Source organism: Festucalex cinctus, chromosome 1 (genome assembly GCF_051991245.1).
Source record: "Festucalex cinctus isolate MCC-2025b chromosome 1, RoL_Fcin_1.0, whole genome shotgun sequence".
In the NCBI taxonomy this organism is placed as follows: Eukaryota; Metazoa; Chordata; class Actinopteri; order Syngnathiformes; family Syngnathidae; genus Festucalex; species Festucalex cinctus.
This window is the reverse complement of record NC_135411.1, coordinates 20,011,563-20,030,870: the sequence shown is the minus strand read 5'-3', so window position 1 is coordinate 20,030,870 and position 19,308 is coordinate 20,011,563. Positions and strand designations below refer to the sequence as shown.

The 19,308-nt window shown below is 39.2% G+C and overlaps 2 protein-coding genes across 3 annotated transcripts in view; one reads left to right on the top strand and one right to left on the bottom strand.

The window, feature by feature from the left end:
* The window catches only part of LOC144018944 (low-density lipoprotein receptor-related protein 8-like), a 106,077-nt gene that overhangs the window by 81,322 nt on the left and 5,447 nt on the right, over nucleotides 1-19,308 (bottom strand). The window lies entirely within an intron of this gene.
* Nucleotides 580-18,419, top strand: LOC144006025 (E3 SUMO-protein ligase ZBED1-like). Its single transcript, XM_077504647.1, has 7 exons — nucleotides 580-2,674; nucleotides 2,788-2,905; nucleotides 2,999-3,135; nucleotides 3,222-3,692; nucleotides 3,769-4,408; nucleotides 4,476-4,591; nucleotides 18,324-18,419. The coding sequence occupies exons 1-7, from the start codon at nucleotides 2,495-2,497 to the stop codon at nucleotides 18,417-18,419; spliced, it is 1,758 nt and encodes a 585-aa protein (XP_077360773.1). The 5' UTR covers nucleotides 580-2,494.

Here is a 19,308-nt window from a genome sequence, read left to right as displayed (position 1 = left end):
AATGACACATTTTAAAACTTTTCCATATATATATATATATATATATATATATATATATATATATATATATATATATATATATATATATATATATATATAAGGCGCACCGCATTATAAGGCGCACCTTCAATTAATGACATATTTTAAAACTTTTTCCATATAAAGTTGCTAAAGTAGAGGCTGGGGTTACATTATGCATCCATTAGATGGGGCTGCGCTAAAGGGAAAGTCAACAAAACAGTCAGATAGGTCAGTCAAACTTTATTAATAGATTACAAACCAGCGTTTTGACAACTCCATTCACTGAATAAACCGCTGTTTTATTATTTTCTCTGAGGTAAAGTATTAGTATTAGCTAGCGATCCAAGATGGCGGGATCTTCTGCGCATGCGTGTCACCGATCGTGCAGGGTCACCGATAGCGTCTTAACAGCGAGACCTGTTGCGGCTCAATATTGATCCATATATAAGGCACACTGGATTATAAGGCGCATGGTCAGCTTTTGAAAAAATTGAAGGCTTTTAGGTGCGCCTTATAGTCGTGAAAATACGGTATATAAAAAAAACAATGTATGTTGATGTTATAGAACAAATTAATTATTAGTAGGTATCTGTTTTGATTTGTAAGAAATAAACACTCACATATAACTAGAAAAATCTTTAGAAGAGCAACAAAGTATTTGTCCACCACTCCCTAACTTGTCAGGGTGGACTCATAGTAGACTCAAGCAATAGCCGATGAGATTTGAACAGAGTTTGTGCACAACACCCCGGGCCTCTCCCTGCTGTTTTTGTTAATTCCATAGCAAGGGTCATGCAGCTGTCAAGCTCCCCAAAATCCCACTTTTAATCGGAAATGAGCAGCAACACGGTAAACTTCCCCATGAAACTAATCCTGCTTGGCAGATGGGGAGGCTTCTCTCTGGTAGGATAAAACGATGTGAGCTCATTAAGATAAAGAGCCACTTCTTCAAAAACTATCACAGGCTTTTGCCGGAAGAAGTAAAAGCATTCGGGATGAAACACAGGTTTGGAGCAGGAAACCTTCACGCTGAGGTTTTATCCAAATGAAATCGCACGTGGTGATTGGTGCATGCTGTCACCTCCCTTATTTCACTGATAAAGCCGACCTGATGTAGAAAAGAAACACGGTTTGAAGGCAGACTGCTTAGTAAGACAGCTGACACCTTCGACACCACATCAGCACATCAGCACGATGCTCCTTTCGCCTGGCCTCAAACATCCCGCGTAACCAAGATTCTGGAGGACCCGCTTAACACATTCTGCTGAGGTTGCACCCCCTGCTTTCTGTTACCCTGCATGTCGTTTTGTCCTGCGGGGCTTGTTTTCCCCCATCTCAGACACAGCAGGCTCACCACATATTTACTGATTACACACCGGTCTAAGCCTTAAAACCGCAATGCGTAGCCATTTATAAATAACAGCTTCAAACACGTGTCAGTTGTATAATAGAGTGAACAGACTCTCCATCGTCTATATAAATGGATTAGCTCCATTATCTGGTTATTTCAAGACCTGACGTAGACGGCTTCTGCTGGAATCGGAAACGAATAAGCATGTCAACTAAAATGATTCATCACCATCTACTTATGCTTTACTATGCCATTTTAATACAACCATGAAGGGAAAATAAAACAAGAGTAATATTTGCTGCTAGTTTAACAGCTGCGAAATGGTCGACTTTCTACTGTGTTTTTCACGTTCAAATATTTAGGCCCTTGAAGCTGATGCCAAGCGTGAATGGAAGCTTGAAACAGTTCAAGTGCTGTAGAGTTGCAAAAGAAATTCCGATTAAAAGGCAACACTACAAAGCCTAAAAGTTGTTAAAACTGTTTTGAAATATTTAGAAGAGTGGAATTGTTATCCCATTTTCCAGTTTATTAAGAATAAGTAGAGCTCTACTAAAATAACCCCAAGAGATGTTGGTGTTCTCCGCCTCTCTCGTAGTTCTGAGTGAGATGACTATCTCACTACGAGGTTTTGATCTGATATGTGACCTCCCATTGATCATAAAATGGATTTATAATGACAATTTGTGTTGAGGTGGAAGAGAAGGAGATTAGGAGAATATATGGAAGAGAAAAACAAAACCAGTCAAAAGCAGTACTGTACAAACATGATAATGAAATGTCAAATGTGTCAGGTTTGTGTGGTGGAGATGGTGGACCCAAGTGCAGGGAGGCAAACGAGGGGTGGCAGGGCAGGGGTGCTCTTAAATAAGTTTTAATTTAACTCAAAACAAAGTTTACAAAGCAGGGAATAAAATTACTAGTGATGTGCTTCTCGGGTCGAATCCCTGAAGCGTGTGCCGAGTAATGCAGATGAGTGGTTCATGAACGGCGATTCAATGCGTGTGTCGATGACGTACGTGGTGACGTTTGAAGCCCCACGAAGCAGGTGTACCACGTGACTGATTCAGGAACTGATTCGCTAGGTTTGAGTGTAGTTCGAAATAAAAGCGGCAAAGAAACGCTATGGATTCCCCTTCACTTTTTGTGTTTTCGGGTCCCTTACTGCGGTACTTCTTTGCATTTTGCATTCGATTTGACCGACGACGACGAGCTTCTTTTTTTGCGATGGAGTTCATGGAACCAGCAAGAAAGAGAAGATTCTCCCCTGTTTGGGAGCACTTTGAGCAGATCTCACCTCAGAAGGTAATGCACTGCCAATTATTACTGCACTATTCCAATAATAAAATAAAATTTAATTAAAATGTGACAACTGACAACACATAAAATTCACATTTTTCTTTTCTGAATACTTTTAGGTGAAGTGTCTGGTGTGTTCTAAGGTGCTTAGTTATAATAATAACACCTCAACTATGCTAAGGCACTTTAGAGTCTTGCACGGCAACGAGGAGACCAACCAGGCTGAACCCAGCTCAGGTAGGCCATTTATATTCATAGCCCCACACTCCACTGTATGTTTTTTGTTTTTTTTTGTTTTTTTAAATAACTCTGACATGTAATTTAATTTAGCTGACAAGGTTGACTTGGCTGAGTTGTTGGTGGATATGGTGATTGAGGATTCCCAGCCGTTCACTTTGGTGGACGGCAGTGGATTCAAAAAGCTTATGAAAGCTTTAGCTCCTTCCTACATTCTACCAACACGGCAGGTATGTATGTCACAACATGAAGCACTATATTATCGGATTAACCATTTCAATACTATTCACTTCAATAAACTATACTTTTGTTTTAGACTTTGAAAGCCATGGTGGAAAAAAGGTACAAGGAAACCAAGGATAAAACAAAAGCCATTGTGGCTAAAGCATCTGCATGTAGTTTGACATCAGATATGTGGACTTCCATCAATACTGATGCCTATCTAGCTGTGACATGTCACTTCATTGATGAAACCACGTCCCTCCAATCAGTTGTACTGGGGGTGCAGCATTTCCCTGAGGCACACACTGCAGCAAACATGGCTTCTATGAAAACTTTGCTAATGTCTGAGTGGGGTATCAGTGAAAAGGTGACATGTCTAGTGACTGATGGTGCAGCAAATATGGGAGCTTGTGCCAGAGAGCTTCATATGCGTCACACCATTTGTGTGGCACATACGCTAAATCTTTTGGTAAAAAAAGCTCTTGACCAATGTCCAGAATTATTCCACATCCGGACAAACTGTCGAAAGATAGTTGGTTATTTCAAGAGCAGCACTACAGCAAAGGTAAGCTCCTTACTTGTCATGTGTAACATATTTAATTGTTTTCTATACACTGATTTGACTCTTGATTTTGTTGTAGGAGAGACTAACTCAGATGCAAGTTCAAATGGGCCTTCCGGTGCTTAAACTTCTTCAGGAGGTTGATACAAGGTGGAACAGCACTTATCTCATGCTTCAGCGTATGTACACTTTGAGAGAGCCTGTCGGAGGAGCTTTGGCTGGTTTACGTACTGATATGACACCATTGTCTGCTGAACAATACAGAATCATTGCTGACTGTCTAAAAGTATTAGAGCCATTTAACCATGCTACAATTGAGCTGTCTGAGGAGAAAAAGGTTTCAGGGTCAAAGGTAATTCCACTCTTGTCCATGTTGCATCACTCTCTGGATGAAGAGGAGATTCGACTGCTTCTAACTCCAGAGAGCACATCCATGGTTGAGATCCTGCAAAGACAACTAAGAGAGAAGCTGAATAACCTCCAGTCGATGAGTATTATGTTTCTGGCTACTCTGCTCGACCCAAGGTTTAAAAAACTAGGCTTCTTTAGTCCCAATAAAGCAGCAGAGGCAGAAAAAAGGCTCACGATTGAATGCGCAGCTATTATGAGGCGCACAGCGTCCTCATCTACATCATCCTCATCCTCAGCATCTTCATCATCATCATCCTCATCCTCATCATCATCCTCATCATCAGAACCTTCCCACCAGTCTGTTGGAGGTATTTAATATTTCCTAATTGTGCTAATATTTAATAATAATTACTAATATCTGTTTATCTTTTCTAGGAAGCAAACTGTGGCATCATTTTGATACCTCAATCAATCAAGCAAGAACCACAAATGTCACAGCAAATGCAACAGTTGAGGTGCAAAGGTATCTTGGAGAACCAAATATCCCCAGAGTTGAAAATCCCCTTCAGTACTGGGAAGCACAGAAATATGCGCTTCCAAGTTTATACAAACTTGCTATCTCATATCGATGCACCCCTGCTTCATCAGTACCATGTGAAAGAGTTTTTTCAAAAGCAGGTGAAATTCTATGCAAAAAAAGAAACCGCCTGAGTCCAAAAACTTTGGAAAAAATATTGTTTTTAAATAAAAATGAATAAGCACTTTATTTTTCCTCATTTTTTCACATTTTCACTTGTTGCATAAGCACAAACATAGACAAAGTAACACAGAACAATTCATGTTAAAACACTCTTCAAATATATATTCTTTTGTATTTAGAGCATGATTTACACCCCACCATTTTATTGCATGCACCAAGCATGTTATACATTTTTCTGTCCACATGATGGCGTAGTCGAGGAAATGAATCACCTTGAAGCCCCTACGTGTGTGTGAAGCATTTCACTGCAGGGCTTCACTGCTTTACGGGGCTTCATTTTGCCATCACTACACAAAAGGTAGGACTCGAAGGCACGGAAAACAGGGCAAGACTGAGGACAAAAACCGGCAGCATGACAGGAAAACAGACATCGACAGCAACAACAGTAAAAACAATGAACCAACAAGAACTGAACGGAAAACAGGTGACTAAATACACAGACTAATTGACAATGACTAGACACAGCTGCGCAAGACACAAGTGGCAAGGGAAGCTGATTGGTGGATACACTGGGAAGGAAAGACACGCAGGTGGACGAGGTTAACAATAACGAGACTAGAGGAAACAAACCAGAAAGCAAAAACAAACATGACAAACTCAAAAACCCAACAAAAGTAGCAAAACCAAACCCCAAACCATAACAAAATGGTTGCGGAATGATGATTTTTACAAGCTCAAAAGTAGGACTGGGAATTTCCTCAATCGATTCGCTTTTTATTCATAAGAGTTCTGTTTGATTTGATTTTTCCCGATTTGAATTGATTCACTTCAGTGATTTATTCATTGACTAGTTATGGAATATCAATTATTCTTAAATATCAAGGGCATGATTAAAAACTCCACAAACATTAAATTCCAAATAAAATTTTGTGGAGGCAGTAAAATGATTTAGTTTATTAATGAAAGTAACACGTCTTTAATCACTTAAGTGCTACACAAACATTGACATCAGCAAGGATGAGATGAAAATATTTTCATAATTGAAAAAAAAGTGCAATAAGTCAGGTCTTTCATAAAGGTAAGAGAATACTTTTAAAATACATGTGAACTGTAGATTTAAAGAAAACATTAAGAGAAAAAATAGCCTGTAAAATTCTATTTTCTTGTTAATTTATGAGAAAAATATTAAAATAATCAAGTCACGGTTTTATGAATCGATATGAGGCTCAAAAAGGAAAATTCGATATCAAATACTGGATTTTTTTTAAACCCAGCCCTATGAAAAAGAGAACTGAAATAGAATAGTATTTTTCTGCTCACATCCAAACAAACATATAAGCCAACTATAAAACCAACGAGAGCCCTTGCAATATTCACGATCACTTGACATGATGAGTCCTGGTTGTCAGAGTAAATGCTGTAGCACGACGTCACAGCCTAAATACACGGCAAGACCGCCTACAGCACAGTTACCCTTGAGTAAGGAAATCTGTGCCACACTGGATAATAGAACCTATTTTCCGAGGGGATGAACTCTAATGGGAATTAGGAGATTAGCCTTTTAGCCACAGCAGAAAATGAGACGCATCTCTATTTTTCCTTTCTTTTCTCTCTGCATATCTGTCTTGCAAAGACCTCCCTCCAATAATATACAGCTCAATACCAGCTACAGAATGAATTTATCCAAGGACCCTCACCGGCCTTAAGACTGATGCCTTCAAATTGCTGTGACAAGGCACTAAAATGAGGATTATACATTTTCTTCTGCGGATAAAAATTTGCATAACTGTAATACTGCCCGAGGTCAAATATCTTGCTCGAGTAAATCTGCTCGCAGCAACAAGGCGGCATAATTACCACTCACTCTGTCTTTGAACAAAACTCCAAAACGCCTCACACGTACTTTTCTGCAAGTGTGCGACAAGACTGTTTATGCTTCTCTGCACTTTAAGCTGCAAATTTGGTCTTTTTTTTCCTTCTCTTTCACTTACAAAATCGCTACACACATCAGTCAGAAAGGATGAGAGGTGGGGGGGTGATAACTTAGCTCAGATAAAGTAGGCAATGAGATTTGATGTATTTTATGTTGAGTGTGCTGAAATTGAACCAAAAGCAACTAAGCACCATAAAACAAACAACAATATTCACAAATAAGGCTCCACACCAGCGGCATATACGACAGTCCCTTCCAAAAGTATTGGAACAGCAAGGTCTAGTGCAGGGGTGTCCAAACTTTTTCCTGTGAGGGCCACATACAGAAAAATAGAAAGCTGCAAGGGCCACTTTGATTTAAAAAAAAAAAAAAAGTTATTTATTAACACATTCCTTGCCAGACCAGCAAAAAAAATGCATCATTTGACGTCTTTTTCCGTCACTGGCAATGAATGAGTTAAACATGGTAAAAATAAATGAAGCAATTATAAATTGTTGATATAATGTGCTGTTACTTATTGAAAACTGCTAACAGTCACAAGGAAAATAGTGACCCCTGTGTGCCACTATAATAGATATGCCTCTCCACTGAGCAGCAGCTGATCCCAACTTGACATTCTGAACCGTAACAAGAAAAATCAGTCGTCAACTGACCACACTTAAGAACCATTAATCTAATGTGATGTTTTCACACATTGGACCTTGACACTAAGCAACACGTGGATGAAACTATGCATAGCTAGAAAAGTTTCATCCGCCCTCTTTTTTTTTTTTTTTTTTTTTTAAACAGCATTGAAAAATTGTTTTTAGTATTTGCCGTGGGCCGCCAAAAAAATGCATGGCGGGCCGCAAATGGCCCCCGGGCCGTAGTTTGGACACCCCTGGTCTAGTGGCTCAAGTCCTTTGTTTTTGTTGTAGACTCAAGACTTTTGGGTTTTAGCTCAAAATATACGACATACGTAAAAGTTGAAAATTCTAGCTTTCATTTCATGGTATTTACACCTAAATGTTTTAAACAAGTGCGATTGGCTGGCAACCAGTCCAGGGTGTCCCCCGCCTAGGCCTGTGTTGATAAGTTCAACATTGCCGGTAGAGGACACGGCGCATCGTCTACCTCCCGAGTTGGGGGAGTTGTTTAAAAGTGACACCGAGGATGAAGATTTCATTGGATTTAGTGATTTGTAGTGAAACTGATAGTTTGGTAAACTTGTTAGCATGTTCTTTATGCTAGAGTTATATGAATAAATTGTAGTGATGGGAACATAATTCACTCACGGAACGTTGGGACGAAGGGAGAGTTCCGGGTGGGAAGGTTTTGTTATGTGGAAAAGGGGAGTTAGCCTGTTAGCTTCTAGCTGAGTGGGGAGTTGCTGTTAAGACCTCAGAAGCTGATGTCAATAAAACGCCAGCCTTTGGCTCCGTGCTTCAACACTCCGCCTCCGACTCCCATCACTGCTCGCTACAAACTCTTAATATGTTACGTCGTTACTGACATTACCAGGCATGTCAGTCATGTAACGTTAGTATACCGTACACTTATTCAGCCTGTTGTTCTCTATTTTATTTTTATTTTAAATTGCCTGTCAAGATGACATGTATGTTTTTGGTGTTGGATTTTACCAAATAAATTTCCCCCAAAAATGCGACATATACTCCAGTGCGACTTATATATGTTTTTTCCTTCTTAATTATGCATTTTTTGGCTGGTTCGATTTATAACCCGGAGCGACGTATAATCCGAAAAATACGGTAGTCTATTTTAATGGTAATTTGACCCCCCCCCCCCCCCAAAAAAAAATGATTGGAAAAAACAACAACAGACAAGTGAAATATTTACAGACACCATTAAGTATTTTGGAAAATTCCTCCTAAATTTCATCTGTTTTTGTGCAAATGAACTTCAGCTCCAAAATGTTGAAGTTGACTATGTCAGGGATGGTAGTGCGTGGATTGATGGAGGACCCAAAAGCGACAAAGCAGGGCAAGGCAACGCAGATGAAGTCAAAGAGGGATTTAATAGAACAAAAACAAGGAGGTAAATGAGGTATTGGTCAGAAAACAACAAACAACTACGGGAATGCAAACTTGGGAGAAACTACGGGACAAAAATGCGGCAGCATGTCGGGAGGAAATAACAATGAATCAACGCAGACAGAGGGGAGACAAGAGACTAAATACACAAACATACACAGTAATTGACATGAGACACAGCTGGGTAAGACACAAGTGGCAGAGGGTGCTAATTGGTTGACACAAGAGGAGGGCTTGGCAAACACAGGTGGACATAATCAGGTTTAACGAGACGGGGGAAGCCCACAAGGACAATATGACAAAACACATCATGACAAGAGCTCAAAGAAACATGAGGACAAAACCAAACTAAATGAAAACTAAACCCGAGCCATGACAAAAGTCCAACCCAAACCGTGACAGACTAAGCAGAAACCCATCTTCAGTTTCTTGCGTGCACGCTCGGCTCAGACGATTCCACGTAAAACACGGTACATTTGGTATGATGTTACGGTTGGCCTCGTTTCATCCAAAGAGCGATAAAGTGAAGTGATTCATTAACTGTTTTTTTTTTCTTTAAGTCACTTCCGGTTTTATTGGGCTGAGCAATATTTCAGCCACATTCGTCTGCTTTTCTGAATATGGCTGCAACACAAACAAAATGCTCTTCAAAAAGTGAGTGACGGCATCGGCTTCTTTTGACGGTATCATTTCTGTGGTTTAGGATGTTGGCGGTTCTTTTGAAGGGTACGTGTAAATCTTTTTCACAACTTGTATTTTTTGCAATGGGGGCTGGCAGCCTTCCTTTGAATCATACACGCAGGCCGGCACATTAATGTCGAGATATAAAGAAATTCTTGCACACAACATGATTCAAACCTGTGACTGATTTTCTGGGACTGCTGCTGTTTCAACTTGTGCATTCGGAATTACCAACTGCAGTCTTCAAATTTGTGGCTGGTCGAGCACAATCATTCTCGAATCAACAGCAATCACATCGGTTTTGCCTTTGTTGCTATCATTTGGACTGATGTAACTCAGAAAAGTGAACTTAATAAAGCACGTCGTCATTTATAGCAGCTATGAGTTCCTTGGTCTTGTTTTCATGCTCAGATTGTGACCCTGTTGCCATGGTGATTGTTCTGACGAAATCTCTGGGGATCATGAGCTAGCTTATCTGTTCTGTTCTGTACGCACACAACAGCACCCCAGTGGCACGTGGCAAATTATACCCCAAACTCAAAGATGACCTTTAAACATGCTGTTTTTTTAATCATTATTTTTAAATGTCCATCTACTCTGAAATCAATGACTGCAGCACCCCTCCACCCTGCTCCCATCCTGACCCACAACATCTTTAAAGCGCTTTCTTTGATATAGCCTTGTCTATTCTTCTTTCCTCTCTGGGAATAATATGCAAGGGGCTTCAGCGTTTTCTGCACACAATACAGACCAATCGAAATGCTCTCATTCTGTTATGCTTGTCCATGTACATCAAGTGTTTCAATGTGTTTTTAGCCCCCGTAAGCCTGGAAATGTGTGCGCGCGCTATGTTGATGTGTGCACAGAATTGTCGGGCAGCTAACCGCCGGTTCCAGTGTATCCATCTCCAGGCTGAGCTTAGCAGCTGAACTTTGATCATAATGTACCTCCTCAAAGCGTGAGAGGTCAGGGGAAACTCATCTGCCCGCTAACGTTTACCATAAGTTCATATCAGCGCATTTTCTACAACTTTTGCAGGGGGGCGGAAATCAGCTAAACTTCTGAGCCCTGACTTTGGCGTCAAGGCACACTGTCATTTTATCCAATTATTTGATTAATCGATTCTAAAAATATTCGATAGTGACAGCTAGGGCTGGGTATTGCCGCCAACCTCACGATATGATACGTACCACGATACAGGGGTCACAATACGATACGTATCGCGATACATACAATACTAGATCTTCAAGGCGATACGTATATTTCACATTCATTTACTTGCATTTTATAATAACAATCATGTATACCTAAAGGGGGCGGCACGGTGGCTGACTGGTTAGCACGTCGCCTCCCAGTTCTGAGGACTCCGGTTCAAGTCCAGGCTTCGGCCATTCCTGGGTGGAGTTTGCATGTTCTCCCCGTGCCCGCGTGGGTCTTCTCCGGGTACTCCGGTCTCCTCCCACATTCCAAAGACATGCATGGCAGGTTAATTGGGCGCTCCGAATTGTCCCTCGGTGTGCGTGTGAGTGTGGATGGTTGTTCGTCTCTGTGTGCCCTGCGATTGGTTGGCAACCAGTCCAGGGTGTCCCCCGCCTACTGCCCAGAGCCAGCTGAGATAGGCGCCAGCACCCCCCCCGACCCTTGTGAGGAGTAAGCGGTCAAGAAAATGGATGGATGTATACCTAAAGGATATGTTTATTATGCTGGATGACAAATATGTTTTTGTTAGTAGCTCTTCTGGTTTACCACCAAGCTTTAGCTAAATGTGTACGCACTGCAGAGCAGGGAGCAGTTTTCACAGACACCGGGAAAATTTATTCATAGGCATGATCCGATATGAGCAAAAATATCGAAGTATTAAAATTACAGCTCTAAAATGTGCTTGTTTGAAATATTTGGGGAAATAAAAACAGCATTTTTTTTTTCATGTAACACATTCTATTTCGTTTTTTAAACAAAATATAGGAAAACTGGTACATTAAGACACACGTGCCACGTTAAGTTTATAAGTAAATAAATGTTGATATTCTTCCTCTGCTTTTATTTTTCTTAGCAAGACACAGCGTCCAATTACTGGTGAGTTATTTTTGCATTAATTGAAGGCAATTAACTTCAAAGACACTGCTGGTTTTTATTTATTTTTTTTAGGTACAATGCAAGCTGTAACGGCAAACGTTAACTGCCTATTTAAAGTTAATAAGCAATATCGATTCTGTCACCTGCGTATCGATACATGTATTGTAATGAGGCCCGCAACGATATATTGCCGTATCGATTTTTTGAGCACACCCCTAGTGACAGCCCATTGACAACTGCCAAATGCTTGTTTGTCTATGTGCCACACAATTGGCTGGCAACCAATCCAGAGTGTACCCCGCCTCTCACCCAAATTCCACTGGGATATACTCCAACTCACCCGTGACCCTAATGATGACAAGCACTCAAGAAAATTGATAAATGAATGGATGATTCATATCAGCTGGTTTTACTGTTGCACTGCCTTCTACTTTATCTCCTTCTATATTATTGCTGTCAGTCGTATTTATAACGTGGTGCAGTGAAACTTGGATATACAGTAAGTGACAGGTGGGTGTACAGTAGAAAAACTGTAGTAGTTAATAAAACGTTATTGCCACAGTATGAGCTCACCTTTTTTTGATATAATGTACAGTAAAATGAGTGCTATCTTGTCAGGTATTGTTCGAAAAAGAGGCTAAAAAAAAGTTGGTACTATGGGCTTTGTTAAATGCTGTGATTGAAGCATTACTATTGTGTAGAATGACTACACTGGGACTCCTCACTGCAAAAAGGACAGTTGAAAAATCAGGAAAAAAATATATATAGTAAAATAAGAAATGTATTACTTCAAATAAGCAAAATTATCTGCCAACTGGACAATAAATTTTTACTTGATAATAGGGGTGTTAAAAAAAATCGATTCGACAATATATCGCGATACGAGAGCACGCGATTCTCGAATCAATTCAATAGGCAGACAAATCGATTTTTTAACATCCATATTTGATGGAAAAATATTCAACAAAAAGGCCAAATTTCACACCTTAAGCATGGAAGAATGTTATATTAATGGAACATTAAGCCTTAATATTTTATTTCAATGCTGTTCTAACATGAAAAAGGTTACAACATGTTTGTTAAAAACAGTGGCTCACAGTTATAAAACTGAAGTTTCAGATCAATAAATAATACATTTTCATACAAATCTTTACAGTGTACATGTACAAGTTTACTGAATGGTATTTTCTAAATTTGAGTAAAAAAAAAAAATCACAACAATGGACTTGTAAATTCATATCGGGATTAATCGGTATTGAATCGAATCGTAACCTATGAATCGAGATACGGATCGAATCGTCAGGTACTAGGCAATTCACACCCCTACTTGATAATATTTTTAAAAATCAGGAAATAATACTAGGCCCATATCAACCACAGCGGTCTTGACAATAGCATTTTTTAGACTAATAACAGTAATATTTCCTTTTTTTCATGCTGTAATTATATAGAGCTATTTTCTTAAAATACATTATTTACTTATGTTTGGCCAACTTAGCCTTACAAGTAGATTGTCCTTCATTTCATAGCGCTAATCAATAATGTGCCACAACTAGACCTCGGACTCGTTATTTGTGTCAACATTAACGACCGAGTACAGAATGAACATGAATGGGTTAGTTACTGTAAATTTCCTCACTTATTTGACGACGTATGTAGGTATTGAACTGGAGTATACACCAGTACATTGATGCAACAAGAGTTGGGCGCTTCTATTAATCGTCACTTCCTGTAATGACGACGTCCACCTACCCAGATTAAGCACCGACGAAAGCAGGTTTACGTACGTTGAAGGGGATCCCTCTCCTTCTGTGTATTTTTGCAAGGGTTTGCGTCATAAAGCATTCACCGAAAATGCGGAACTGAAAAGTCGGCTAACCGTTTAGCATAGGTTAATTTTGTTGCCGTTTAATAATGCATATGTATAGAAGATAAATTATGAGTAGTACAATTACTCGATGGAATAACATAGGATAATCGTTTTTAAAAAGATTTGATAGTGACAACACGAGTGTAATCTGTATTGTGTTGTACCAGCGAGCTAGCGCTAAGCCAGGGGTGTCCAAACTACGGCCCGGGGGCCATTTACGGCCCGCCGTCCATTTTTTAGTGGCCCGCGACATATGCTAAAAATGGCATTTGACTCAGTTCATATAAAATAAGAACAAAAATGTTTGGAGATGGTCAAAGTAAGAAGGGAGGGTGTCGAAAAACTATTAAAGGTTATTTTAGTTGGCTAAAACTAACGAAAAAACAAAGTCAAAAAACAATTGCGTTAACGAAATAAAATAAAAACGAAGATGCTTTTTAAAAAATGAAAACTAACTGAAACTACATTTTATGTTTGCAAAACTAACTAAAGTAAAGTAAACTATAATTATAGCAAAAATTTCCTTCGTTTTAGTCTTTGGTAATTAATTCAATGCATGAGCCTTTGGGAATGATTTTAAATGTGATTTTTAGTAGATTTATTTTGATAAATATTGCGTACAATACTACGCACAAAAAGACAAAAACTAATACTGAAACTAACTAAACTAAAACTAAGCATTTATTAAAGAACTAAAACTAATAAAAAAAACTAACAGAACCGCCCTGAAAACCAATTAAAACTAACTAAAAAAACAAATCTCAAAACAAAATAAAAACGAAAATGAAAATTTCCAAAACTATAATAACCCTACTGCCATATTACAAATAAATTGGTTTATATACTGTAGCATTTTTCTAAATATGCAAATGCACAAATAAATTATTTGTACAATTTTTAGGATGAAACACAATTTCTCTTCATAACATTATGTGGCTCTTGCGTCCTTCGGATTTTCTGTGTGTGGCCCTCAAATGAACTGCACTGCATGCACTACGCTAATCTGTTGTCTTCTTTCCGGGGCCCACGTGGCCAAACTCCTTTTGTATTCTTTTGTGATGATGTGAGAAGCCAGCAGTGATGTGTAAAAAAATAAAAAATAAAAAAAATAAAAAAGACTGATACACGGCCTAGCTCTGTTTTATTGACTGAATTCTTAAAAGTTGGATTTAAGGCTCATCAGCCAGACGGATTTTCCCATACGCACACAAACGCTTTTGGCCACTGTGCAGAACGTCGCCCACATTCACATATGTGCACTCCCCACGTACATACGTTACATCCTACTGATACGTCCGGCAGACAATGCAAGGCATGCAAATGGTGTCCCCTGGTAAATCCGCTATTTGGCAGAAGTAATGGAGCAAGAATGCCCTCTTTTGGGGCATTAACTTATTCACTCCCAAAAACGTATTTATACGTTTTTTAGGTTTTTGTATGCTAGAGTTTTTGTATGAAGGCTTTGATGCAGTTTCTGACCTGAAGCGGGTGGTTAAAGCGATGGTACTTATTACAATAAGGGGGGGGGGAAACGGCCAGCAGGTGGCAGCAAAGTATAAGAGATCAACCAGGTCCATGTTGCAACAAGCTCTTTTTCCCCAGTATTTTCAACAGGTTTGTGAATAATGATGAAACTTAGCTAATTGTAATGCTAATTGCTACAAAACATAAAAACAGATAAAAAAATATATGGTACTTTTTTTTTTTTCCCTGATGAAAGAAGAGACACTTTTTTTTTTTTTTGGTAGGTTCCATGTTTTGATAGCAATAGAACATGAAAATGGCTGGGAGTGAATGAGTTAATGAGGCTAAATGCATTTGGAGAGGGGAATGAAGGCAAAAGGTTGAGGCTGAGTAATGTTTATACCCACCCATTAATTCCGCTCTTCTCCTTCTCTCTCACTCGGCATCCTTGCTAAAACGACACGCGCTAATCTGAGTTAATAGCTCAATCGGAGTTGCAGACGTCCTAATGATCACTTGCCGCGTGGAGATCCCCATCCAGTGCAATGGCCCAGTGGGGCTCAGCAAGTAAACAAACACGACTGTCTCCACTTCACTTGTTGACGCTGGAGCAACAGAGGAGGAAATGGAGTGACACAGCAGACGCCAGTGATTGCTCTGTACAAGAGCCACAGCATCGTTGGAAGGATGACAGTTTAGCTGCATGAAACACAAGTAGCCATACTTGCCAGCCATCCTGAGATAAGCGGCAGACTACTGCTGCAGTTATTTTGGTAAAGGTTAGACACTTCGTATTGGTGAAAATATCACTCCCTTGCGTGGAGGTCTGCGTAAACACATCAACTGTCTGTTTCATCGTTAAATAAGTAAGGGCGCATTTAACTCATCTTAATCGATTTTCAATCTCTGCCCAGTGAGGCACCTGAAGAATTTCAAAATGACGATATTGCAGGATTTCTAACTTAATGCGACTGGGTTTGAAGTAGGGGTGTGAATTGCCTAGTACCTGACGATTCGATACCGATTAATCCCGATACAAATTTATACGTCGATTGTTGCGATTTTTTTTATTTATTTAAATTTAGAAAATAATCAGTAAACTTGTACAGTGTAAGATTTTTTATGAAAATGTATTATTTATTTATCTGGAACTTCAGTCTTATACAGGTTGTAATCTGTTTCATGTTTGAGCAGCATTAAAATAAAATATTAAGGCTAACGTTCCATTAATATAACATTCTTCCATGCTTAAGCTGTGAACCCTAAGACGTTTTGGTGAATATTTTTGCATCAAAAATGGATACTTAAAAATCGATTCGGCCGCCTATTGAATCGATTCGAGAATTGCGCAATGTAATATCGCGATATATTATATATTGCCGAATCGATTTTTTTTTAACACCCCTCGTTTGAAGTATTGCAGAGTAATACAAACGTTATAAGGAATCTCAAATTAGCCAATCAGTAGACACTGCTAAATGGTTGAGTGAATGAAAAGGGAGATCCCAAATTTGTTCCTTAAAATAAACGACTGGAAAAAACGTCCATTTTGAAACATCTCATCTTGTCAGTGACAACAGTGAGATCTGATTGGCTGGATCAGAGATAATGTAATTATTTTTGCAAAATTGTTGATTGGCTATATGGATATAATTTACTGATTGATCAATAACGTGATTGATCGGATCCACAAAATAAAACATTACAGCAAACAAAATCTCGTTCCCTCCAGGGACATTCTATGTTACCATATTTAATAATCGAAGATTTCACAGCATACTGTATAGTCGGATTGTTTTCCAATATTTTAAAATCATTTTGTTTTATTTTATTCGGTTGTTTTTCTGCCCATTTTTTCATGTATTCAATGTTTACCCGCATTTTTGAGGAGAATTTTTCGTGTTTAATTGTTAATATTTTTCACAATGGATTTTAATTATAATTTAATTTAATTATACGTACATTTTGGGTATCTGTGTGCCAGGCCAGTCCCTGTACTCACTGTACAGAAAATAAACTTTTTTTTTTTTAAATAGATATATTGGTCCATCGTCTGATTGGATCGGATCAGTGATCAGTTATTATTTATTTAAAATTTGCTGATCGGTGATGGGCTCCAATAATCCTGATCATGTCAAGCCTATTTTTTTGTACTCAATAGGCTCGTATCTCACCGAGGATTGCGAGGATGTTGGTGCATTACGTAGTATCGTAGCAAATGTTTTTCCATCAGGGTCTAAACCATCAGGATTTTTTGGCCAATCACCAATCAGAAAGCAATAAATTTTGGAAAAAAAAAAAAAAAAAGATAACCGATCACTGATTCGATCAAAAGATTGATCAATATCTCTATTTAAAAATCTTAGTCGACTCCCCCAGGGATAATTGACATCAATTGAAATGCTTGAGGGGGAAAAAACATGTAAACTCCACACAGAGATGTTCCAACAGAGATTTGAATACACATCTCTTAACATTGAGGCAAACATTCAAACCACGATTGTTATATTGAAATGAAGATAAACAGGAAAGAGGAGGAAAGATTGCGGTTTCAAACACAGCTTTGGCCCTGATGCGGATGTGCAAAATGCGAAAGAAAAAAGGCGACGGGAGATTATCGCTGACTCTGCCCCCCCTGCAGTTGCAGATGTTAAATTCATGACGACCAATGAAACAGATCGCTATCACATTTTAGGATGAGAGGAAAAAGACACAGTAGACATTGAAATACTTTTATAATCAGGGCAAAAATAAAACACAAGCTCCACGTCGGAAATAGTGCAAATTCGACTTCATAAACTTGAGGCAAAATTATGTTTTGCCACCTACGATGCCATCGACTCCACATAAAGTCAAAAGACAGCTAAGATTTGAAGTCTAATCCTTCCCAAATTATACTGACAAATGCACATTTGGGATTACGTCGATTTTGCTTTGTAATCTTGAGCGTGATTGGCAGTGCACTGTTTTCACAATTTATTTATTTTTGGTTTATCTACGCATGCAACTGGTCCGTAATGGTGTACATGCACGACTGGGAGTGTGATTATGAATGTATGGATGCATACAGAGACTGGAAGGTCAGTGGAGAATTTCAGTGGGAATGATGGGGGATGGTGCGGTGGATGGAGAGACATGAGTGCAGTATGGTTTAGTGGGGCATGGGGAGATGACAACATGGTGGGGGGATAGACGATGCATTTGATGATTTATAAGGGTAGGGTATTGGGAAGAGTATTAAAAGCTGTGTAGACTGTATCCATCGTTGTTCAAATCTGGACCATGTTAGATATTCAGAAACCTAATGAAAAAAAAAACACTTCATAGACAAACCAACTATGTATTGTCTCGGTGTTTACAAGCCAGACTCCCTGGCGCTTACACCTTTACCCTGCACAGAATATGTTGCACGGATTCACACTTCGCTGCGCTCGCCTCCATGAATCCAGAATGGATGCACGGGCAGCAACCACCTGAGAATCCTTTTGTGTAATACTAACACATTTACCGAGTTGCCCAAACCTGTCAGATAAGCACACAGCCTCGGCAGGAGGGCGCCGTGACAGACAGCTACGAGTCCACCCAGGACCACTTGGCTTATCTGTGTACTCATGTGGAGCCATGATGAGGATGGGAGCAGAGGAAAGCCTACGCTATAAAAGGGAAGTTAACCCCAAAAATGTTCTTTATATGATCTATGCGCCCCCAGTAGTCTAAAGACATTCTGATTAATATTGTGTTTGAATATGAAGTAGCAAAATCCACCTATTTTTATCCATCTCAAAGGGCGGCCATTTTGCCACTTGCCGTCGGCTGAAGAAGGCATCGCAGTTGTTCAGGGCTCAGGTAACATCCAATCAAACCTCACATTTCTGAGTTTGGTCATGTGACATTTGCAAGCAGAGCAGTGATTGGTCATTACCTGTACGAGTCCTGAGCAACTGTGATGTCATTTACAGTCGACTGCAAGCGGCAAAATGGCCGCCCACTAAGATGAATAATCACAGGTGAATTTTGCTGCTTAATTCATATTCCATAAACACAATATTTACAATACCATGTTTACAACACATTATCGTAAAATTTGGGAGGTTCAAAATGTTTGCTTTGTTCTTGTTTTGTTACCTTATTCTTTACTGCACAATCAATATTTATGTTTATGTACAGCACTTTGTATACAGCCATGCCTGTAACGAACTCATAAAAGACTTTTATTTGACAAGCTTTGGATTTCTAATGTGAACATTCTGTCTCCTACATGCTTTATTTGAGTCGTATTTTTTTATGTGACGTGCTTTTATTTTGGTGCACTTTGTAGGAAGTGCTATCCACTAGAGGTCTCTTTACACATAACAGAAGACGCTAGAAAGAAAGACAAAAAAAGGACCGTGATTCAACATGTTGCTGACTGACTGAATCGCCAATTTACATCGTTTTGTCTAAGCACCTAGCTGGAATGGGGACAAGGTATTTGTTTTGCTTATTGTAATTTTTCCTGATGTGAAAAGGAGCTG